Source organism: Podarcis gaigeae, assembly GCF_964106915.1.
Source record: "Podarcis gaigeae genome assembly, chromosome: Z".
Classification (NCBI taxonomy): domain Eukaryota; kingdom Metazoa; phylum Chordata; class Lepidosauria; order Squamata; family Lacertidae; genus Podarcis; species Podarcis gaigeae.
The window spans coordinates 39,393,535-39,418,775 of record NC_139691.1 but is presented as its reverse complement, the minus strand read 5'-3'; the positions used below and the strand labels follow the sequence as shown (position 1 = coordinate 39,418,775).

The window sequence follows — 25,241 nt, the reverse complement described above, 5'->3', positions numbered from 1 at the left end:
CTGCTTTGCATGCAGAAGGCCCAGAGGTTCAATCCCTGGCATCTCCAGGGAGGGCAGGGGAAATGTCCTCTGCCTGAAACCTTGGAGAGCCGCTGCCACTCAGTGCAGACAATGCTGAGCTAGATGGACTAAATGAATATGTTTCCTAACACTCCTCACCCCCACCTTTCCGTGTGCCTGCCTTGCCTTTCTCTCCCGCAATCCCTCTCTTCCCCCCACCTTTCTCATCTCCCCTTCGTGCCATCGCCCTGTCTCTTGGCTATACCTCCCTCTTTTCTTTCTCTCCCTCTCTTCCTTCCTTTCTCCCCCTCCTCCTCCCAGAGATGGAATGCGAGAAAGAGTCAATGCAGCTTTAAAGGGGCCAGCTTTAAAGGAAGGTCCACGTGAGCCTCGGTGTGTTGCCATTGATCGCATCTCCCGGCGTTGCAGCAGCAGCCCGCCTGCCTCTCTCTCTCACTCACTTGCCGGTGAAACTGACACACATCGAGACGCCGCGTTTTGCGGGGCTCTTGCGGCAGTTCGTGCGGGGAGCGTGAAAGGGGGACGACCCGCGCTCAAGCGGCAGCAGATGAAGTTTGAGCTGTGAGCCCCCGCGTGGCCCGATCAGGGGCGGCTCGCTCTTTGGGTGGGGGAAAGGCAGGCAGGCTAGCGAGGTGGGGGCGATCGTTTGCTTGGCTCGCCCCACCATCTTTGCGTAGGGGAAGAGGGGGAGAGGCAAGCGTAGTCCCAGCTCGGCTGCGCTGCAAGCTCCTCCAAGCCAATGAGCCTTTTCAGGCTGGAGTGAAGAAGGGAGGAACGAGGGAGAAAAGGAGGGCGAAGAACGGGAGGGAGTGAGGGAAGGAAGAAAGGAAGGAAGGGGGTCTTACTTCTGAGGCTCCCCACATTTGCGCCGATGCCCATCTGGTCAGTTTCGTCGTAGGGACTGAACTGCAGGGGCCGAAGAAGAACCGAGCGAAACGAAAACTAGACGAACAGAAGAAGAAGAAGAAAAAATCATATTAATATGGGTCAGCCGGTGCCTCCAACTATTTTCCTCATGCTGGTGGGGCTTCTGGGGGAATCGCTCGGAGGTTTTCCAAACACCATCAGTATAGGTAAGAAGCTCCTATCACTTTCCAAAGCGCCTTATTATTATTATTATTATTATTATTATTATTATTATTATTATTAGCGCTTCAAGGTTATACTGAAAGAAGATTGAAAGAAGTCGATGATAGTAGTGGCGATGTGGGGGGGGGGGGTCCTACCTTTTCATCTCAAACTCGTGTACCCCACTTCTTTCCTCTTTCCACTCCCCCACCCCACCGCCACTCCCGCAAGGATCCCCCAAGACAGGCACTCGCTAAAAGAAATTGTCATTTGCTTTAAAATTAAAATGCAGCGCTGCATACCTTTGGACAGATTAATAATGGGTCGAGGGTGGGCAGCGCTGGGACGGAAGCCTGGATTGCGGTACCATTATTAACAGTACTATGAGACTTGCAGTCTCATTTGAAATCGTGATTTATTTATGTTAAAGACCCCACCTCTTGATTCGATCGTCGATCGGGGTGCTATTCTCGTTAAAGAATTATCTGTAAGCCCTCACCCAATGGAAAAGCAAAACTTTCACTCATCTCCCCCCCTTCCCCCAAAAAGGGGGCTAGAGAGGCTCCGTGTCTTGTCACTCTATTTACCCCCGTAATCCACCTGAATCCAAAACTTCCTCTCCCCCTCTCTTCCCTCCCCACTCAACAAAATTCACGAGGCACGTAACTCTGCCGTTTAATGGAGTACGCTTTTGTAACTCGCAGCTCTTCTAAAACCTCTAAACATTGTCTTGTTTGCAGACGCGGGGGACGCGGGGGGGACGGGGGGACGGGACGGTGTGTGAGCTGATGGACCCGAATGTGCCAAGACTAATAGGACCAAGCTATCGGAAATGGCACAACCATCCATCGGGTGTCTCGTGTGTGTGTTGGGCTGGCATGGAGCGAGGGGGGGGAGTGGGGGCGGTTGGAGCGGACAAACGGAGGGGAGCGTGCAGGCAGATGGCTAAAATAATCAATTCCTTGTCTGCCTGCATATGTCATCAAACGAGCGTTGCATCCAATGTATTTAGTGGGGGGGGGGGGCTGTTCCGCGAGTGGGAGTGCAAAGTTCCCTCCCACTGGGGTTCTGGGGCATTGAGAAATGCCAAGCCGTGTTTAAAAATAGCGTTGTATTCATTTAGCGTAAGGCGCCGTTTTACCTCGGTTAGGGTTCCTCCCCCGCCCCCCTTCCGTTTGCGGCTGTAGCCTTCCCTACACGGCTGCAGAAGGAACAGGCAACGGTGGAAGCGATGCATAGGAAGCTCCTTTGGAATGCATCCCATGGATGCGCTGGAAGTCAGGCCATTGGTCCATCTGACTCACTGCCGTCTACACTGGCTGGCAGTGGCTCTCGAGGGTCCTTATTCCAGCCCTACCCTGAGATGGTGCTGGGGATTAAACCTTGGACCATCTTGCGGCTGAAGCAGATGGTCTTTTTTTTTCTTCATCTCTGAGGGGAAGGGGGGTTGACTTCCTGCCCCCCCCCGCACAATAGAAATAACAAAAATAAGTTCGGTTTGAAGGGTCCACCCCAATGCCTTCTCCTTCACTGCTTCCAAGGCGAGATCCGTGCCCGTCTTTGTTGGGAAGACCTCTGTGCGCATTGCTGTTCAAAACTTTGTCCGTGCATAACGTGTGTCTGCTATGTGTTGCTCCGGGACCAAAACAGAACGTTTTTGAACCCTTACCTGGAGCCAAGACATATCAAGCAGATTGACCCTAAAACCCTTGCAGAAGCCTGCTAGCCCCCAGGCTCCATAGAGCCTTATGCTATGCATATCTGATCTTTATCTGTGTGTACTCAGAAGTAAGTCCCACTAAATTCGGTGCGTGTGTGTTCTTGGGTATATCTACACCACAGTTTAAGCCCGTAATCACACTGCAATCCTGTGCCCTCTTATCTGGGAATAAGCTCCATTGAACTCAGGATGATTTACTTCTAAGTAGGCATGCACAGGATGGCAGGGTTAAACGTCCTTTCCTATGCATTCCTGCTTGGAAGTAAGAACCAGTTGGGACTCCTTCCAGGTAAGGCTGCAGACGGGTTTCTGCATCATTACCAGGGAACAAGCCCCATTGAATGTAGTGATATGTTCATTTAAGTAAGCAAACATAGGAATGGGCTGCGCATGTTTAGGGTTTTTTTTGGGGGGGGGAGCCATAGTGATATTGGTAGGATTTGTTTCAGCTTGCTCGTTTAAAGTATTTGTTTGAACGCGAAGCCCTAAAATGATACCTTAAGGTTCTGTTGTGAGCCACCAACATATATGAGGCATATAGACTGCAGGCACCAACTGTATGCATACCTGTGGGTTAGGAATAAGCCCCACTACACTCAGTGAGATTTGCTCTGGAGTAAGCATAGATGGTATTGGGCTACAGAAGCCCAATCCTATCCCTGTTTTCTTGGAAGTCATTGGGGCTTACTTCTAGGTAAACATGCACAAGATTCCAACCTTGCAAGTGAGATAGAGATTGTGTGTACATGTTTCACATAAACCCTAGTTGTAAGCTGCATTATATGTTTGAATACGTTGCTTTAGATATGGAATATAGTATTTTTGCTGTGTGATGTTTGGTAATAAGCATCAATAGCATAGCATATTCCCAACACAGTTGAAAATATGCAGGTTCTTTTACCCAAGCAAATAAACAAATGCTGTTTCTTCTGCCTTACAGGGGGACTTTTCATGAGAAACACAGTCCAGGAGCACAGCGCATTCCGATTTGCTGTACAGTTATACAACACAAACCAGAATTTTACAGAAAAACCTTTTCACTTGAACTACCATGTTGACCACCTGGATTCCTCCAACAGTTTTTCAGTAACAAATGCATGTAAGTAGCTAGCTGGATTTTTCATATTATAGCCGCTGCTTGTTTATAGACTGATTCCCCAACTCCACCATCCAAACACATTATCTCCCTCTTGCCCTGAAAAGCTATCTAGAACTGCATATCATGTTTGGTAAAACTAGATTGCAGCAAGACATCATTAATTGCTCTTGCAGCATTTTTAATGCATGTTACTGTTGGGATCATGAATATGGTTTGGCCTCCCTCCCCCCCCTTCACAAGCACTCCTCCCCCCCAATAAATCTGATGGAAGCAATTCCAAGTAAGACACATTTTCATGTGCCTCTGTTGCTTTGATGCGGAGATTATAAGCAGCATTTAGCAACAGCATGGATAGGAGTGTGAGCAAGTAGGTGGGGATTATTTCACAAATAATGTCTCTCAGGAACAAAATGTGGAGGAAGCTTTTTGAAGTGACCTTGAGGGTGGCAGAGGCAAATAGGCTTACTGGCCTCCTTCTCCCTTAAAAATAGCATTTCTTCTTGCTGAGAATGCCTTGATAAAAACCAGTGTGACTGTGCAAACTGATGGATGCCCTAGGAACTGAAGGGTGGGAGGAGAATTGGTGGAGAAAGCTTGACAGTCTGGAGAAATTAGCACTGCAAATGCATGTGTGTTTTTCATAGCTCTTGATGTTTCACAAGAGAAAAAGAGTGACTAGAGAGGGAGAGACTGAGGCAATCAGACAAGGAATTAATGTAGTGTGGTCAAGGAAAGCAAGTGAGTTCCACATTCTGTTACATTGCAGCCTGTTAGAAGGCCCATCTTAATATTTGGGCATCTGTTTTTGTTTGGGAGAGGGATGACGTTTACAGCAACAAGAGCATCTCTGGCTGTATGCCAGCCTCTAATCTTAAATCCAAGGAAGCTGTTTAGGGAGCAGAAAAAAGGAGGGCTTTTTAGTTCCAGTGACCTTCCACACTGAAAGCTTAGTTGGTGTTTGATTTCAGACTTGGATTATTTGAACACCAGACAATTAGGTACACTTGGGTCAAGGGTACATTTTGCAGACTAGATGGTGGTTTTAAAATGTAAGGGATTCATATCCTGCCCCTTCCTCCCAGAGGTTCAGGGTGACACAAACCTGGGTCTCCCTGGTTCTAGTCTAGGGACCTTACAGCCCGGAGGTGAGCCAAAGTGGTATCTTCCAAGTGTTTTTACACTGTCAGCTCCCAACAGCCCAAGACAGCATGGCCAATGGTTAGCAATGATAGGAGTTGTAGTTCAAGAACATCTGGAAGCCACCACTACACCATCACAGCTCTCATGCCCTGCTGCCCAAAACCACTCTGTATGATGGTGCTACACCTCTTTTTATAAAAGCTTTGGTGGGCAGCAAGGAGGCTGGATTTGGTCTTGCATCTACCAGTTGCTGTTCCCTACCTTAAGGCATTTTCTAGAAAGAAAGAAAGAAAGAAAGAAAGAAAGAAAGAAAGAAAGAAAAAAAGAAAGAAAGAAAGAAAGAAAGAAATCCTTACTCTTAAGCAAATAATTCAATTTGTTATCATGGTAACATTTGTGTAAAATGTTTCCCCTGGACCTTCCAATTGAACTGGTGATGGTGGTGTGTGGGAGAATAACATGATCCTATTGCAAGATGTCCCAGAGACATGAAAATTATTGGGCAATGAGCTTTGAGAATGTGTGAGCTTAGTTTTAAGAAAGCCTTTTTTCTGCTGCACAGACCCTTGTAGGGAGGCTCCTAGTTGTGCAATTCCATCCTATTGGTTTATGTTTTGTTTTGTGTAGGATTTACAGTTCAAGCTCTTTGGAAGTTTAAATGAAAATTCCAATAGTCCTGTTTATGATGAAGGTTCCCAGTTTTTTAAACCATTGAAACTGTGACAATAACAGCAACATATGTGTGAACCTTAGCAGGATTTTTTTAATGCTATGGAAAGCTACACCTGCTGGTTTCTCCAATGTTAAAGGCACAAGAGCGGGACACACTCGTTTCTCTGATCACTTGGCAAGTACCCCCGCCCCCCAATAAAACCCTGTGTCTAGATTTGTAGTTTTATTTTAATAATCCTGTCCTTCCTGAACAGCTCTCTTAACACATATCTGAGTAGTAATCCTTAATGAGTGTAATCCCTTCAAGAGGCCCTATCTCAAACATAGTTTCCTTTAAAATATCAATTATATGGATTTAAACTAAAGGCACTGTACTTTTATGATAATTGGCTATTAACTACTTTCTTTAAAAAAAAAACCCACAAAACTGCTGCTTGGATCCTATGAAGGGTGCCTCAAGGTGTCCTTTTAATGGCACACATTATTATTATTTGTGTTCATGATGCTATTGGAACAGTCCTGAGTGATCCCACATCCAATACTGTTTGTACCTACAAATGTTTTGGAGCAGTCTCACTGCTTCATTTACAACCAGCACATGTTCTGTAACTTCCTGCTGAAACCTGTAACATTCTATACACCAAATGTTTGTTTCTGTCCACCCTTGTTGCTCTATAAGCCCTCAGGTCAGCAATAATGTGGCAGCATTTGGGAAGCATCACAGAAAAACTAATAGAGGAGAATAAATCCACCACTGGTGCATTTATATTGTGGCAAAAGCATGCCAGCCCAATCTATTTTGGCACCTGAAGCAAACCACAAAATGGTGCCCACCCCTCTCAGGGAAGAAGGGGTGAGTGAAGATCATCATCAGGAACAAGGGGAAAATAAAGATCTACAAGAGGAACTTGGGGGGGGGGTGCAGCAGCACTTCCTATTAGCCGAGACTGCTGTACAGGTGACTTGGGGTTGGGGCAGCTAAGGAGGAGCACACCACAGCCATTGCTGCTACCACAGCAGTGAGTGATGTATTCATTGGAGGCTGGATCTACTGCCCCTGTGACTCCTACCACATGAAGCAGTCACCTCAGCTTGCCTTTTGGGTGGGCCAGCACTGAAAACATGTTGCAGAATAAACCTTCAATAAAACTCCAGAGTCTCTTGCAAGGCTGGTTTAAAACACTTGTCGATCTGAGATGGAAAATAAACACCATTCCTTCTTCTTTCAGTTAAACAAACACACACACCTAATGATAAAATAATTGGCCCCTTGCTGCTCTTCTGTGGCATCCAAAGTAATCATTCTGCCTTATAATTACCCTCAATTTAAGAATATAAGAGCCCTTTCAGCCAAACCCCAAAGTCATCCAGCGCAGCAGCATTATATAAGCTAATAGTGATATCTGGTTACAATGGGTATGTAGGCAAAATGAGGTTACTGAAAAAAGGAAGAGGTACTGCCACGTTGGCATCTTTCTCAAGAGACAATAGAGCGTAGTTCTGGGAGTGAAGTCAAACTACTGCAGTAGAAGTACTGAAGTGACGTCCCTGGGGACCAAGCCTGGGCAGTGCATATAGAGGTATTGCGCTGCACAGACAACACAACCCCCCCACCCTCGACCTTGCTGATGTGGTCCAAAGGAAAGCAGAGCAATGTGCTTGGCACCAGCTGGGCTGTAAGAGCTGCTGGAAGGAGGCTACAAGGCACCATCCAACCAGCATGGTACTGCCATGTTTAGGAGGGGAGGCTTTAAGAGAGTGCAATGTCCTTTCTTGTCAGTTCAGTAAGGGCTGAGAATGCTCCATTGCCACAGGATGTTAAGCATCAGTTGGCAGAGGAATAGAAAACTGGCAAATGGAATGGGTGATCTTGAGAGGTGGCATGGCTGGTTGGAACGGAGTAGACCACAAGTGCAGGAGCTCTCAACTTAGCAATATCTTATTGCAGATCCTGCTTTAGAAGCTTCAGAAAAGAGGGTGCCAGTCATGTGCTCCTGAGCATAAAAGCAATAGCCCATCCTCACTGCTATTCAGTGGCAAGCTGCCTCTGAACCTGGAGGTTTTATATATCTCAGTGCACAATCCTCATTTTTCTAACCCCCTTTAAAGCTATTCTCGATATTTGCCATGGAACTCCATGCATTAATTGTGCCTGGAGAGAAGCAGTTCTTTATCTTCACTCTTCTGAATACCGCCAATCAGACTGGAATTGAACAGTTTATTAAATGCTCAGGAGCATATATCATGCATTATATTACTTGTTGCAGCTGCGCTTGATCTTCCTGAATGCATCCCTAATCCAATTAGAAAATAACATGGTAATGCCAAGGTGTATTTCTCCTCCACAACTGCATATTTTAACATCACTGGAGCTGCAATTCTTTTCACCAGGACTAAGCCCCACCAGGTGCACTTAATTTCGAGTAAACACAGAGTTGCACTGTTGGTTGCTTGTTGCTGCCCTTATTTGCCCATACATGTGGTTAGTGTGATTATAGGGCACATTTGATGCTTGCTTATGGCAATGTAGTCTGCTTTAGCAATTAAGCATTTGGAAAGGAAACCAAAGCATGCTTATTTTTCCTCAAGTTGCACCCTATATTGGATCATGAGTTCCATCCAGGCCAGAGATGAGAAGCTACAGACTTCCAAATACAGCTGAATTCCAATTCCCATAGCCCCAGCCAGCATAACCAATGGTCAGGGCTGATGGGAGTTGTGGTCTAGCAAAAGCATGTAGTGCCACAAATTCCCCATCACTAATCCTAGTCCAGGGACGTGGGTGGCACTGTGGGTTAAACCACAGAGCCTAGGACTTGCCGATCAGAAGGTCGGCGGTTCGAAGCCCTGCGACAGGGTGAGCTCCTGTTGCTCGGTCCCAGCTCCTGCCCACTTAGCAGTTTGAAAGCACATCAAAGTGCAAGTAGATAAATAGGTGCCGCTCCAGCGGGAAGATAAACGGCATTTCCGTGCGCTGCTCTGGTTTGCCAGAAGCAGCTTAGTCATGCTGGCCACATGGCCCGGAAGCTGTACGCCGGCTCCCTCGGTCAATAAAGCGAGATGAGCGCCGCAACCCCAGAGTCGGTCACGACTGGACCTAATGGTCAGGGGTCCCTTTACCTTTACCTAATCCTAGTCCAATGTCCTGCTTTAAAGAGCGGCCAGCGGCATCCTTCTGAGAAGCTTTAGGGCAAAACACAAAGTAGCCTTCCCCTGTTTGTTTCAAGTATCTGATATTCAGTGGCAAACTCCCTCAGATCATGGGTGTCTCTGCAGCCTAAAGTTGCTGTTGGATACTTTAACTTGTCTCTTGAATTCAGGGGGGATGACTGTGACTTGGTGGAAGAGCATGCACTTTGCATGCAGAAGATCCCAAGTATAATTCATGGCACCTTCAGATAGAGCTGGGGAAGATCACAAACATTGGGAAATCACTGCTAAGCAGTGTAGGCTGTGCTGAGCTAGATGGATCAGTGGTTTGACATGGTATAAGGAAACTGTCTAAGCCATTGTCATATCTTCTGTCAATGGAATTCCATACATGCCTTTTGAAAAGAAGTTACGTTTCTTTATTTGGCAGTAGACTTCCAACAGACTATTCAATGCAAGTGGCCCGGTAAATTTGTATCTGATATGATATGTGAAGGTAAACATTTTCTCCCCCCCCCCCCCCGCATCCTATTCTCCTGGAGCATCTGTGGCTACGTCCACAGAAGAAAGGCTAGGGAAAAGTGACCTTGTCTGGAATAAAAAGCTCAGTCGACGATGTATTACAGTGGGTGGAAATACATTATTTGCAGTCCTGCCCACTGAACACTGAAGTCTTTGCAGCTACAAATAAATATCCAGAAAGACCACTACTATTGTCAGATCTGAAAGTAATTTGTCTCTGTAAAGTCATAATGCTCATGCATACAAATATGCCCTAGTTCCCCAAAGTGTATACAAATTAGCCACTGCCAATCCCTTATCCTTATTAATGAGCTAATGCTTTTTTATGTTTTGGATACATTTTCCTACAATTGTGTGGCTTCTCTTGGACAATCACCTACCCTCAAGGGCTACCATGTGATATTTGCCTTTGATATTTGCAACTGAAAATGAAAAAGTTGCAGTGACTCTACCGTGATTTGGGGTTTATCTGCACTGCAGATTCAACAGACTGTTTAGTCCATCCTTTCCCAATCTTGCGCCATTCAGGTGTTTCGAACAAATCCAATCAGCTTTAGCTAGTATAGCCATGTTCCCTTCAGCACCAGTTTCATGCAGCCCATGCCCATGGGGGTTGTATTCTCAAAGATCTGGAGACCACCAGGTTAGGGAAGGTTGGTAGTTACATTCCCTTCCTTAGGGGACTCTGGGAAATATAATTCTGCGAAGAGTGGCTGGGGAACAAACTCAGTGCTTTACCAAATTACCTTCCTTGGGTGCAATTAGAGTGATAGGTATAAAACCAATATAAGTTTATACTATAAATAGAGCCCCAACATAATGAATACTGCAAGGGACAAGGTGGTCGGATTACTATTATTCTTTTATCACTGAATTCTATAATGTTTTAAATTGGGATGGTGCTAAATGTTCAGGTCCTTGGTTCCTATTTTGTTTTAACCACCCCATTCTCTTTCAGCTGGGGCACTTGTAAAGGTATCAAGTGGTATATTGTTCTTCCTAAAGACATTTGAAGATGTTTTCACCCTAATAGTTTCACTATTTGATCCTAGGGTAAAATCATCCCAGGTTGTTGTTTGTGTGTGTGTGTAAATTTGATTCCCACTGGGTTGTTAAAATGCCTATAAAAATATTTTGCATTCCAAAGATAGCCGGATAATTATTGCTGTTTTTATTTGTTATTTTGCTTTTTAAAAATAATGCCACCTTGTTTTCAATGTTTGCTTCTATCAGTATTTTTAAATGGATATTTAAATGACATGTATTTTTTCCTATGGGGTGAGCAATATATAAATTAATTAAGTAAATAAATTTATTATTATTATTATTATTATTATTATTATTAGCCACCCAGCAGTGACTCTCCAGGGTCTCAAACCAGGAGTCATTCCTAGCCGTATCTGGAGATGCCAGGGATTGAACTGGAGATCTTCATCATGCAAGGCAGATGCTCTGTCACTGAGCTATGGCCCTTCCTCCCCAAGGAATCCAGGTGCAGTACTCTGCTCAGTGAAGGATCAGTCAGGGATGCAATGGTCATATGTTTCATCCACAGCAACCCTGGCAGATGTCTAGCCTCCTGCTTAAATAACTCCAGCAATTGATAGCGCCCCCCACCCTGCCCCACAAGGCAGTCTGGTCTGCTATTGAGCAGTTATTAGTGTTAGAAAGTTTCTTGTTTGACTGAAATTTCCTTCTGTACAACCTTCACTCTGCCCTCTGGTGTAACCAAGGGCACTTTCAGGGTGCCCAGAGCTCTGGCACTTAACAGGGCGTGTCTTAAGGGCTGGTCAGCTTGCAGTGTCATATAACTATAAACGGAGATCTAATCTAGATTTGCGAGTGTGGAGGCAGAATGATAAGGAAACATTTATACCAGGAAGATTGTCCTAAGGTCTGAAATTATGATCTTTTGAAACCATTTTCTAATTTGATCAAGGAGGAAGAAAACTTGTTTCTTATGCCGTATCCAGTTTACTGCAACCTGGTGCACATCTGAGGTAGCATAGACTTACCTGGGGAAACAGGGAAGGGAAAATGGGCTATTCGCTAAAAGGTATCATCTATTTTCAGAGGCAGAACTACTCTGATCTCATGAAATCGTGTGTGTGTGTGTGTGTGTGTGTGTGTGTGTGTGTGTGTGTAAGCACTCCCCCCTTTTCCAGTTAACTTGCTACATAAACCTGTAGTATTTTGTCTTGGCATACCATGTTTCTTATCTTGGTGTTAACACCTATCTGGGGATACAGAGGAGAGATGCTGTACTGAGCTGTAGCTCAGTGGTGGAGCATCTGCTTTGAACAGATCCAACCCCCAGAATCTCCAGGTAGGGCTGGGAAAGTCTCCTTATCTGAAACCTTGGAGAGCCACTGCCAGTCAGTGTAGGCCAACACCAATCAGATGAGCAAATGCTCTGTTAGCAATAATGTGACCATTCTACAGCTTTGGGTTCTCTCTCTTCCTTGGGGAGTGGGAAATGCCAAATGAAGCTGCTAACTTGCTTTGCAAGTCTGACGAGTGCATAAGTCAATGTAAGCAGGTGGATACAGAGGCATTGCAGGGTTCAGCTCACATTTGAAGTGAGACGTCTTTGTTGGAGTATATTGAGACAGAGCAGCTTAAATGCATAATTCCATCCCTAGCATGTCTACCTGTGTGTGTGTGTGTGTGTGTGTGTGTGTATTCCCTCTCTCTGAGTTTAATTCAAAACCTCCAACGGTGTCTTTTACTGTTAGGTTTTCAATTATGTTTAACGTTCTGTTGCTCCTATTCCCTCAAAATAAAGCACTGCTGGTGTCTTTTTCTGTTCTGCTCTTGTAGTGCACTACACTACATTGCTCCAGCCACTGCAGTGTCAGCTCATTAGCACTCAGATCGCATATTCTCTCTCTCTCTCTGCACTGTCATCGCAAAAAAAAAAGGGCTGTTGTACACCTTTATGGTCAACAAATGTGGTCTTGGATTACGCACCATTTGCAGGGGATATTTAGAAACCCAAGCCTTGGGTTACTTCACCCACCCCGCTCTGGAATTTTCCTAGGGAAAAGGGTTAGCTTTAATACTTAAAACCCTGCAAGAAAATTGGTTGATCTTAGTGAAGGTGGGCCTATTTTTAAAAGCTTTAGCTGCACGATGCAGATGATCTCTCATCAACAGCTAGCCACCTTGACCAATCTGCAGGCCACCCTCTATTCTCATTCCTCTTATTAAATTTCCTTGTAGGTATCTGTTCAAAATCTTCAGCTAGCCCACAAAGAGAGATAACAAATGTTGATCTGTCTGCATCCTAGATGCAGATGCCATGGCATTTCCTCCTTTGCCAACCAAAGGGAAAAAGAGCATAATTACCTAATTATCCTTGTTTGCCGAGATCCATTTAGATGTTTGTTTGGGTGCTTCTCATCAAATGGGGGGTTTTGTAGCTTTTCTTCACTATTTCTACTCAGTGGTGTGGTGTGTTCCACACCCCCCCTCTTCAATTCGTTTTCAAGCATTCAGAGGGATGGGGTTTTACAAAACAAAAACTTGGCATGTTTTGATGTGGTGAATAGTATTACAGGACATGATATGACCCACAATTTGGAGAGATCATTTAAATAAGAAAAAAATGCATTTACTCCCTGCTATGTGCACCACTTTTCTTGTCTGTTGCTGTTCCTCATTTTCTGTTTCCACTGGACAAACAACTTGCTTTCCTTGCCTCTGGGTGTTTTCTCTCTCTCTCTCTCTCTCTCTCTCTCTCTCTCTCTCTCTCTTTTAAGCCAGCTGGTAAAGCAATGATGATGCAAACTGGTCATTTCACTGCTGCCCAAGATGCCTCTGTTTTAAGGGAATTAACAGAGGAAGGGGAGGAGAGAGAGAGGACAGGGCTAGCAGTTGAAAGTGCAAATCACTCTTAAGTACGTCAAAGGATGGCCCTCCCTACTAAGACACTCTAATGTGGGTTACGTTTTGAGAAGCTCAGTTTATATAGGGCTCCTGTGTTGTCCCAGACATCCAGACACCAGCCAGATTGGGGGCTTCTGCTTAGTTTTAAATGATAATGGCATCAATTAACCCAGTCTTTATGTTAGTGCAGGTGTGGTGAACATGTGGTCCTCCAGCTGTTACTGAGCTATGCCTCCCAGCATCCCTGGCCATTGGCTATGCTTGCTAGAGCTGATGGAAGTTGTCCATAAGCATCTGGAGGACCAAAGGTTCCCTGCACCTGTTTTAGTTAGTGCCCTTCTCCTCCCTTACGCTCCTGTACTGCTGCAGTTACAATTAGCATGATGCTCCATGATTACTTCTCCTCCTGCTATCTGGATCTCATTAAGTTTCTGACCAATCTCTGGCCTTGCTAAAGATGAATTCACAGCAACAAGAAGAAGTGGTGACAGGTGCAAAGGCTTTGATACAGATGAAGCCACCCTTAAAGTCAGTGGTTCATAAATCTGTCTGTCCATGGACACACTTGACTGTAGCTACTCACCTGTAAAATACAAACAAGGACTGCTGGTGTGTTGATGACCTGTGAATGACTAGAGACATATTTTCATCATTTATATACCGCATATGGTCCCCAAGACTAAATTCTCCCAGGTTACACTCACATCATAAATTAAAGCAGTGCTATGCCACTTTAACAGGGACGCAGGTGGCACTGTGGGTTAAACAGAGCCTAGGACTTGCTGATCAGAAGGTCGCTGGTTCGAATCCCTGCGACGGGGTGAGCTCCCATTGCTCAGTCCCTGTTCCTGCCAACCTAACAGTTCAAAAGCATGTCAAAGTGAAAGTAGATAAATAGGTACCACTCTGGCGGGAAGGTAAACGGCGTTTCCGTGTGCTGCTCTGGTTCGCCAGAAGTGGCTTAGTCAAGTCATGCTGGCCACATGACCCAGAAGCTGTACGCCGGCTCCCTCGGCCAATAAAGCGAGATGAGTGCTGCAACCCCAGAGTCGGCCACAACTTGACCGAATGGTGAGGGGTCCCTTTACCTTATGCCACTTTAACAGCCAGGGCGTTCCCCACTCTAAAAAAAATCCTGGGAGCTGTAGTCTGTTAAGAGTGCTGCGAATTGTTAGGACTTGTACAGCTTACACAGCTAAAATTACCAGCACCCTTAACAAACTACAGTTTCCGTGATTTTTTTGGGGAAGCCATGACAGTTAAAGTGGTGTAAAAGTACCTTAAATGAATTCTGAAGATGTTCCCCCAGTGTTTTGCAAAGGCCTGGGCATCTGCTTGTCTTATTATTGACCATCTGCATCTGAGAACCTTTTCAGTATGTTTGATGCAAAATGTGAACTGCATTTCTCTAAGATGAGTATGGCCAGTAGTGCTTGTAGCTTTACTTCTTATGTTTTGAGTATTCTTCACTGGAGCAGAAAGAGCCTGAGTTCTTACTTAGACAAGAAGCCTGGGGACTTTCATCCTCTGAGGTCTTTGAGAGTTTTATTTCCCATTGACTTCAGGAGGAACAAGACCCAAGCCCACTGGGAATATTCACATGAGAGGGCTGCAACAGCAAGCCAAATCTTTGACAAATTTGATACAGAAGACAGCAGTTCAGATCCAAGGGAGCATAGAGAGGCATGGCAAGCAAGGTGAAAACAGAGTGCTCAACATAAATGGCTATTTTAAACTGAAGGTTTAGAGTAGGGAGAGAGAATCTCCCATTTGAATAAATAGCAGGAACCTGCATTGGGACTTTCCTTTTGCAATGGTACGTAATGCAGGTCTGGAGAACATTTGGCTTTCTTGATATTGCTAAAATATCCCAGCAGGTATGGCATGATGGGAGTTACTGCTCAGTAATACATGGAGAGCCAATCACACCTGTCGAAAAGTGTTTAATTTTTTTTGTATTTTTTAATGCATGCACAATGACTGATCAAACTAAGCTTACAATTTGAAATTAGAGAGTTGTGAGGGACCTTGGAAGTCATCTAATCTAACACATTTTGGCACATAATGGTATAAATAATATAAACAACAACCCCTACGCAATGCAGGAACGAAAATGCGCAGTGCAGCCACAGAAAGATGACTGCCCAGACTTTACTGATATATCTCCAGCAAAGGACATGTCCTGAGACTAATGTTGAACAAATCTTACTGCTATAAATTTCTCCTAAAGCTTATCTGAAATCTTTCCTTGCAAGCCTGCTCCATCTACCTTATGACAATACTTGTATGGCAGCCCTATATTTAAACACAGCTGTAATATTTCCTCTTAATCTTCCCTTCTCCTGCCTAAACTTACCCAGCTCCACCAACCCAACTCCATAAGACTTAGTTTCCAGACGTCCTCACTATTCTAGTTGCCCTCTGCTGGACACGCTCCAATTAGGACAATGATAGGGAACTTGTTGTCTAACAATATCTGGGATGCTAATATCTCCCATCATCCCTGACCACTGGCAGTGCTGCCTGGTGCTGAAAGGAGTTGGCATGAAACATGTTTATCTACCCTGAGTTAAGGGAAGGGTCATGATTCAGTGGCAGAGCTTATGCTTTGCATGCAAAAGGCTGAAGGTTGAATCCCTAGCTTCTCCAGCTAGGGCTGGTAGAGATTCCTCTCTGAAACTCCGAAGAGCCTTTGCCAGTATGTGCAGAAAATATTGAACTGGATGAACCAGTTATATAATTCAGCATCCTGTGTTTGTCAACAACTAACCTTTTGACTGTTACAAATCCCCCGCTTCGGTTGGGACCACACAGGAAAATAAGATTGCCCTAGGTAGGATCCATTAGTTACAACAAGCAGCTGTATTGGCTTGATTTGGATCCAGTGAATGTAGTACCAAATAATTACTAAACTTTTTGAAGGTGACATTACCACTCATTTTCCTTCTTCTTAAAACACCAACACTAATGCACTTCACATGTTTTGCCTATTGGGTCACTGTGTAATATGACCTTCCCCTGAATACTCCCAAATTGAGTGGCTGATTTGAAATAAACAAAAGGCCAGAAAACTGGAACAAAAGGGAATTGCTGTCACATGGGGAGAGGGACCAGGTAGGTGACCACAGCTTCCCCTCTGCTGCTTCTCAGTTTTGCTATATTGATTGCATTTGTTTTGAAGCTGCCAAACTTCTCGTTGTCTAATTACCTTTGCTTAATGTCAAAAGAGCAGCCCTGTCATCAACCTCTTTTACACATCTGAAATATCAGGCAATGCTAACTCTGGCTTCAAGGTTGACATTTTCATTGCAATTCAGATTAGGTCACCCTTGGAGAAACTTTAGATGAATATAATTAGCAGATTGAGGAAGTCTCCTGCATCGAGCCACCATGGGATATTTGCTTTTCTCAGCATGCATATAATTTAATGCTTACCAAAAGGGGAGAGGAAAAAACGCCAAAAATGTCACATCACAAGTCAGCATACTTCCATTCTTCCTGTTACTTGTCGGAATGTAGATACATTAGCTCTCCTTCTACCTGCTAAAATTTAGGACCTGAGCAGTAGGTTTCCTTTATAAACACTGTGCCAAATGCATGGAAAAATACAGTGGATGTCCTGTGCAGCTGGTCTCAGGGTTCACAGAGTAGCTGGACTGGAACACTGTTGCCATATATTGGCAGGCAGCTTAGTCCCCATGCTGGGAACCTCATTTTGTTAAAGGTGCTGAGAATTATTGTTAGGAGACCCTGATTCTCCTCAGAGAGCTTATTGAAAAGAGGGATTGATTGTTCTCAGTGAGGGAAAGGCGTCTCCTGGCAACTCTCAGTACCCTTAACAAACTACAGTCTTCATGATTTTTTGAGGGAAACCATGACTGTTTAAAGTAATATGATGGTGCTTTAAATGTGTAGTGCTGATATGGCTTTAGCAGTTTGGTAAATCAGGGTCTGGCTTAGACGAGGCATGTGCAGTCAGAACCTTGGACAGATCACTGTGTGAAAGCTGGCTGAAATGTTCTTACCCAAGGCGACGAGCTGCTGATTCAGCAAAATGTATGTACAGGCCTTCAGAGGAACTGTGTGTGTCCTTCAGGAGCTACTACCTTATTCTACATTCATTAGAATGTTGGGGGCTGCCTTGGGAGTAAGTTTTATAAAACAATATCCACTGGCTTGGAAGGATGGAGAGTGTGATAGCAACCAGGCAAATGGCATGTCATCCACAATTGGCATCCTCCTCTGTGCTGAGTACAGTTAGAGGGTGACAGTAATTCGTATTATGGATTTGTATATCTAGTACAAGATAAGGCAAGTTGAAGGGTCATTTTTGGAAGGTCATCATTAAACTATTTAAAGAAATCTGTCTCCTTTCTTCAAACGTTAGTAGAAGCAGTATCCATCTAGAATGGCATCCTGCAGGTGGTATGGAATGTGGCGTGACATTTCCTTGGACAGCCTTGGCACCAGTTTTGGAGGAGCCTGGCAAAGCAATATGCAGGCTTATCTACAGACAGCCACCAGCAGTAGTGCTGCATTCTACACTGGCGTGTGTAACCCACCTACCATTGTAAATACACACAATGCCCCCAATTCACTCCAGCAGTATGAATGAAATAGCCTACAGATGGCTCTCAGGATCAGCATTGCGTGGTGGTAGTCGCCACCACTTTTAATTTCATTGTTTGCAGATATAGTGAAAAGAAAGAAGGGTTGTCAGCTGACATCAATAAGAATCAACCCCGATATATATGTGTGTGTGTTGTCAATATGTCCAAATAGATATACAAATGAGATAGATACCTCCAAATATTTTTTTTAAAAAATGCAGTAAAATCTTCAGACCATTGAGTAAAGTATGGTGGGTGTTTAGCCTTCAAACCTTGAAGTAGAAGTCTATTTGTAACCGCAAGGACCCGCTTTTTTTAGTGAGTCCCCAGACCCACTATTGTATGTTGAGCAACTTTTTAGCTATTTAAATCCAAGAACGAGGCCTCTTGTTGAAATATGCTGGTGTCTATGGCATCAGTAACAACTAAAAGGAAGTCCAGACCACACACCCCAAAATACACTAACGGGCAAAGCCAATTGGTGCAGGACGGGTGCTCCTTATGAAATGAGTTTTTAAGATCTACCAGATGTTAACAAAGAGAAAAAGAGTGGAAGGAGCTGCTTTTATATCTGCTGTACCGTGGTCTCCTGAGAGACAATGCAGACATTTGAAACTTACCTGGAATTTGATACCTTAACTCTTTGTGGGATAATTGCTTTTTGTCTTGCATCAGCATGGCTTTGATCCTTTTTTGTTGCTTTTCCATGAGAGAAGTTGGCCCTTTGAGATGACTGTATCCTATAGCTGGTGTCCTAAATCAGAGGAAGTGAGCCAAGACCCCACAAATTATTTACTTATTTATCAGGAACTCTTTATAATCTGCCCTTCACTCAAGGGTACTACTGTGGAACAATGAAATTAAACAAAATATATATGCAGTGCCACCTTGTTCCTCCCAAAGGTAGCTGAGGGTCAGCTGTGGACATCACTGGTGGACCAACATTAACTATGCTTCTTTCCAGGTGTCGAAAAGACTATGAACATCTGAATGCCATCCATCCAGATTCACTACAATGGCAGGATCCAACATGCCAACACACATTCAGAACCTACATTCTTAGATACTTTCTCCCAAATATTCCAGTTTTGTTTGGTTTTCTGATGTTTTCACAGGAGATTGGAACAGAGCTCAGTTTCCAGACCAAGGCTGCAGTCATAAAAGGCAGGTTTATACTGGCTGGTTGTATAGTTCCAGCTGATAGTGAAAGCTAGTTTGCATTCTTTTGTTGGTGAATTACTGGTGTTGATGGTGACAACAGATTTCCAGCTGCTGTGGCATTTTCTACAGAGATGCCTCTGCATCTTCTTTTATGTTTCTTAATTCTTCAACACACTGAGGACTTGCTTCTAGAACTTGTTGAGATTGACTACTGAGAAAAGATGCATATAGTCACAATACAAAATGTACTTTACTCTTTGCCGTACTAGTGAGGGTCTTGAAAATCATAATTATGATGATGATATCAATGCAAATCAGCTAGGTATCATTTGCCAGTGAGATTCTTCCTGGTCCACTGCTTGACACAATAAATAAACAACAAATAAATTCCATTATCCTTGGCCAGTGGGCATTTTGGCTAGGGCTGTTGGGAGTTGGAATCCAATGACATATGGAGTCAATAATAATAATAATAATAATAATAATAATAATAATAATAATTTATTTTTTTATACCCTGCCCATCTGGCTGGGCCTCCCCAGCCACTCTGGGCAGCTTTCAACAAAATATTAAAATACAGTAATGCATCAAACATTAAAACCTTCCCTAAACAGGGCTGCCTTAAGATGTCTTCTAAAAGTCTGGTAGTTGTTTATCTCTTTGTCATCTGGTGGGAGGGCATTCCACAGGGTGGGTGCCACTACCAAGAAGGCCCTCTGCCTAGTCCCCTGTAACTTGGCTTCTTACAGGGAGGGAACCGCCAGAAGGCCCTTGGCACTGGACCTCAGTGTCCGGGTAGAACGGCGGGTGGGGGGGAGACGCTCCTTCAGATATATTGGACCGAGGCCATTTAGGTTTCCTATGAGAGAAGTTTATAAAATTATGCATGGCATGGAGACAGTGGATAGAGAAATGGTTTTCTCCCCCTCTCATAATGCTAGAATTCATGGACACTCAATGAAGCTGAATGCTGGAAGATTCAGGACAGACAAAAGAAAGTACTTCTTCATGCAACGCATAATTAAACTATGGAACTCACCCCCACAGGAGGCAATGATGTCCATCAACTAGCATGGTTTTAAGAGAGGATTAGACAAATTCATGAAGGCTAACACTATCAACAATTACTAGCTGGGATCGCTATGTTCTGCCTCCACTGTCGAGGCATAATGCCTCTGAATACCAATTGCTGGGAGTCACAGTTGGGGTGTATGCCATTGCACTCATGTCCAGTTTGCAGGCTTCCTACAGGCATCTGGTCAGCCACTGTGAGACAAGAATGCTGGACTAGGTGGGTCATTGGCCTGATTGAACAGGCTCATCTTATGTTCTTAATTTGTGGTTTGTGACTGGTTAACTTTTAATCAACGTCACAGTGATGGAACATCATGATAAGCAATGTGTGCTGTGTGGTGCATGAATTCATTTTGTATACACTGACTGTTGTGTATGCAAAGGGTATGCAAAAGTCTATGAGGGTTGGTACAGACTAGGAATGAAGCAAACCAAATCAGACCCTGATATGCTTGTGCCAGGAATCAAAGTCTGACAGCTGTGGAGATTCCCAAAGATTTAATGGTTTCCTGAAAATGTAGCTGCTTTACATATATATCTTTAAAAAATAAAATAAAAAAGCTTTCTTTTTAGAACAGATTCAGCCTTGTCGGCTGGTAAGAAAAGCTTTACAGTGCAAGCTGTGATCTATCTGTGTCCCTGGAGCCACAGGGGGCAGAACCACAAAGAAATGGGTGAGCCTCTAACATTCACACTGAAAAGAAGGGCCTATTTTATACTCCAAGGCCTAATTATGAACAGTTTAAGAGCTAACGTTCTTTTTATCCCTTTCACTATTGATTAGCATTGGCACAGAATGCAAGCTGGCACGATTGGAAGCTGTGATCAAGGGCAGCAGTGCTCATGTGATGATTCTGCAGTGTGAGGGCACCGGTTGCCTGGAAATCTCCTCGGGATTCTGGCTTGTGCTGATTTCGGACATCTGATTCTTATAGGGCATGCATAAGCCATGATGCCAGACAGGCAGAAATATATTGTGTAAGCTGTTTCAGATATTCTACAGACCGCTCCTGAAGAAGGAACCTTGTGTTCCGAAGCACACTGAACTGTAATAAATCTTCTGAGAACAAATTTCTCCTTCCTGCACTCTTTCTTTCCTTTTTGCTGGGTAGAAATGCTTCTCAAGTTGTCACCAGCCCTCTTTGCCTGAGGAACATGTCATTTCCAAGGAAGCTGAATGCTGGAAAATTCAGGTGAACTAAAGAACTACTTCTTCACACAGTGCATATTTAAACTATTTCCATAAGAGGTACCAACGTCAGGTAAATTCATGAAAAAGGCTATTAGTGGGCACAAGTCATGAAGAGGTGTCTTTGCATACCAGTCATTGGGAATCACAAATAGAGAGAGTGCTGTTGCATTCAGGTCTTGCTTGTGAGTTTCTCATGGCCATCTGGTTGGCCACTGTGAGAACAAGATGCTGGACTAGATGGTCCATTGGCCTGATCTAGCAGAGCTTTACTTATGTTCTTATGGTATGCTTCTTAAGACTTCCAACCATGTTCTTGTTAACCCTGAGCCTATTTTCCATCCTAGCTGTTCCTTGCCTCCTTGCAACCTCAACCTACCTTAGTCTCTTTGGCTGTGTCCTGCTCCTTACTACACTTGCCCTAGGGCAGATCTTCAGCCAACCCTTTCCACTCTCCTTTGCCACTATTTCTTGCCAGCTTCAGGCAAATCCCAGTGACTGAATCTCCGTTCATCAGGGATTCAACACATATGGCATAGGCTCGTTTATTGAACTTTCCCCATACTAGCTATCTCTCTATCTCGAGTTTATTAATTATCTGAAGTCTTGATCCTGTGGCCACATCTCTCTAGGGCTATGGACCGGGTCTCCTATGACCCAGTGAGTGGTGGATGTGTGCACTATTATGAAGAAAGAACTGCCAAAAATGGGTGTTGAAAACTTAATGGTGCCTGAGTACCACCCATTAAGTATTCTTGATGCACACTTGTACCTGTGCAGTGTTTCCAGCACCGCTTGGATGATCTTTAAGATTTGCCAGTTGTTGAGTCAGTGCTTGGTCTGTTTGGTTTCATTCAGTGGAAGCTCCAGTGATCAAGATACACCCCATGTACGCATTGTACATTCAGAATATGCTGATCTTTTAGTTCCGATCTCCAGCTCACATGAAGCTTAGTAAATTCACCTTTGCACATACATATTCCATCACCTGTGTTCCCCTGCTTTCTTCCTCACTCTCAACATTCTAGATCATAAAGCTCCTTGGGGCAGCAATCCCCCCCCCCAGCTTATTTTGACCTCCAAAGCAACATTGATGACAACAATGGATAATAATATAAATATACAAAAATGATGACTATGGTGCAATTAAACTCATCCATTCGGGTTTTGAGTTTTGGACAGGCCAACAAAATGCAGCGAAACTGCTGATTGTTTTGACAACTTTGCCACTTCTTTGAAAGAACTTTGCACTGATTTATATTTACAGGGCTATTCATTTTGCCCTGGCAGTTACACAATGCAGCTATTATGAGGATATGAAATGATGCCCTGAGTTATACCTTCCTTGCATGCCGAAAATAACAAGCTTTCTTCTTATGACTCTTTTTAGTGGCGGATGAATTTGAGAGCCATTCATCACTCGAGAGTACTTTAGGATGCTTAAAAGGAAAGGATAATAGGGTATTTCTGCTTTAAGAATCAAAAGATTACTATAATGCTTTCAAAAACAGGCAGAGTTAAGAAAAGGAGTAATTTTGCACTGATAAAGAACAAACTCAAAAAGCAGTGTCTTGCTGGCATGGACAAACATCTGCTGCATAGACCAAGGGGCAAAAAAAAAATTCCACTTTATTAAAAATTAAACACCCATAGTCTTTCTCCAGGGGTGGCTAAAAACTAACACGGTGGGACCGTAGGCAGAGCAGCTAATGGGGGGCAGAGCCAGTCATCTGACTCTGATTACCCCCCCACCCCCATCCTTTTCCCTTGCAAAAAATGCAGTGGACAGCTAAGTTATTCTCAGACACAAGCATCAGATATTTAAGACACAGCTACTGAAGAGAAACGTTGGACACCCTAGAATTTTTACAGCTCTAGGAGTTGTCATCAGATACCTAGATATGCTTGTGTTTCACACACACACCCCAAGTTCTTTTTATAATAAGAGAGATGAAAGGAAAAGACTCCAGGACCTTGGGGAATTTATAAATATGGTTCTATGAGTTACAGGGATGCTGTGCTCTTTCTTTGGAACTTAGGGTTCAGGAAAAACAACAACAACAACAACAACAACAACAACAGTAGGGCTCTAGAGATCAGTTTCTGCTGTGCTTTCCTTCTATGTCTTAGACATCATTTATTAGGTTCCAGCAGTATTCAATGGTCTTCTGTTACAGTCTGCCAATCTTAGGGCCACCCTTAATTCTAAACTATACATAGTGCTGCTCCCCGCCCCCCCATGCACACAAATCATATGTTACCATCTTGTTCATTGTTTGTTTTCTCTGTCTTTTTTATTATCAATATTTTATTAAAAGAATTTCAGTTATGGTGATGAAGGAGAAGGAAAGGGGGGAAAGTGAAAAAAAACTACATTAATAAAGAAAGATATAGTAAAGGATCCTTGGTTAATTCCAACTGAATTTGAGTATGGGGTACAGCACTCATCTCCGCTTTCAGGATGAGGGAGCCTGCGTTTGTCCACAGACACTTTTCCGGCCAACATGACTAAACCACTTCTGGTGCAATGGGACACCGTAACGATTTACCTTCCCACTGCAGCGGTACCTATTTATCTACTTAAACTGCAATGCTTCCGAACTGCTAGGTTGGCAGGAGCTGGGACAGAGGGCAGGTGTCAGGTTTAGATTAGCAGCCATTGCAGAAGTTGAGACAGAAGATCGTGTAAGTAATGCATTATGGATTTTTTTTCTTTATTTCATTTCCTCCAAACCTCTCCAGCTATATTAGGCGACTCTGGTTCTAGTACACTTGAGTTTTATGAAATCCCTCTAATAATCTTTGTAAGTCTCTGTTGTGTTTCCCCACACACACCTTTTTCATATATGAAAAAGCCAACAAATGCTTTGGCCTTTTCTAATGGATCAAGGGCCCCAAGAGCAAAAGTATAGAATATAGGGAGCTGCCTTGGAGTCAGGCCAACATTCCATCAAACTCAGTTTGGCCAATACATTGGCAGTGGCTCTCCAGAGAACACTCACAGTCCTGCCTGGAGTTGCCAGGAGATGTACATTCTGCATGCAGAGCAAATGTCTTACCACTGAGTTATGGCCTTTGCCTTAGATTTAGGGCTTCAAAAGTGCTCCAAACATGGCATAATCCTGATTTCCCTTTCTGGTTCTAAGATAAGAAGTGAAAAAGACAGTGATGCCTTTCCTTGAGAATCTGCTATACTTCAGCATCCTCAGTAACCATTATTGTTGCCTTTCTGAAATCTGATGGGGAGGAGAGAGAGAGAGAGAGAGAGAGAGAGAGAGAGAGAGAGAGAGAGAGAAACATCTCTGGCAATCTTTTTATTTTTTATTTTGTTAAAGCTAACCCTAAAAAGGTTTCTATTCTTCATGCTGTCACTTAGCTAATGGTATGTATATTCGCTTCCAATGCTCTTCAGTCACCTACTTCTCTTAGTGTTGAATTCTCCAGAGAGATGCTCAGCAGATGGCTGTTGGGCTGCTGTTTCTCTGTTCTTATCATCTGCAATCTGTTGCTCTCAATCAGAATCTTCAAGCAAAATATATGTGTCACTCCCCCTAATAGCAAACCAGGGTGGTGAGTGCCAATAGAAATTGAGGGGAAATGGGGCCATGGAATAACAAGAGGGAAGTAAAGGCATGCTTGAGGGAACCCTGAAATATGAAAAAAGTGCAAACTTTATTTTTTAAAATTGCCTAAGGAGTCACCCCAAAAACCCCACAGCATAATTAGGAATGTGCAGGATTAGCAATCATCGAATGCTGGGTGTCAGTTGGGGAAAATGAAAAACTGAATGAGGGGGAGGTATCTTCTGTTTCAGCTCCCTGTTGTATCTTGAAGCAGGTCACAGCTAGCTAACAGAAATCACTCATGATAGGCAGGGCCAGCCCAAGACATCTTAGCACCTGAAGCGAACCACAAAATGGTGCCCTT

The 25,241-nt window shown here is 43.8% G+C and overlaps 1 protein-coding gene across 3 annotated transcripts in view; it reads left to right on the top strand.

The window, feature by feature from the left end:
* The first annotated feature begins 252 nt into the window (after nucleotides 1-252).
* LOC310836915 (glutamate receptor 3) overlaps nucleotides 253-25,241 on the top strand; it is a 210,259-nt gene continuing 185,270 nt past the window's right edge. For 2 of the 3 annotated variants that reach the window (XM_083722847.1, XM_083722846.1), the window contains exons 1-2: nucleotides 253-1,094; nucleotides 3,750-3,908. In XM_083722847.1, the coding sequence (XP_083578973.1) occupies nucleotides 1,004-1,094; nucleotides 3,750-3,908 (250 nt within the window). In that variant the 5' untranslated portion in view covers nucleotides 253-1,003. The remainder of the gene's footprint in view (nucleotides 1,095-3,749; nucleotides 3,909-25,241) is intronic. The other variant, XM_083722848.1, reaches the window with a different exon arrangement.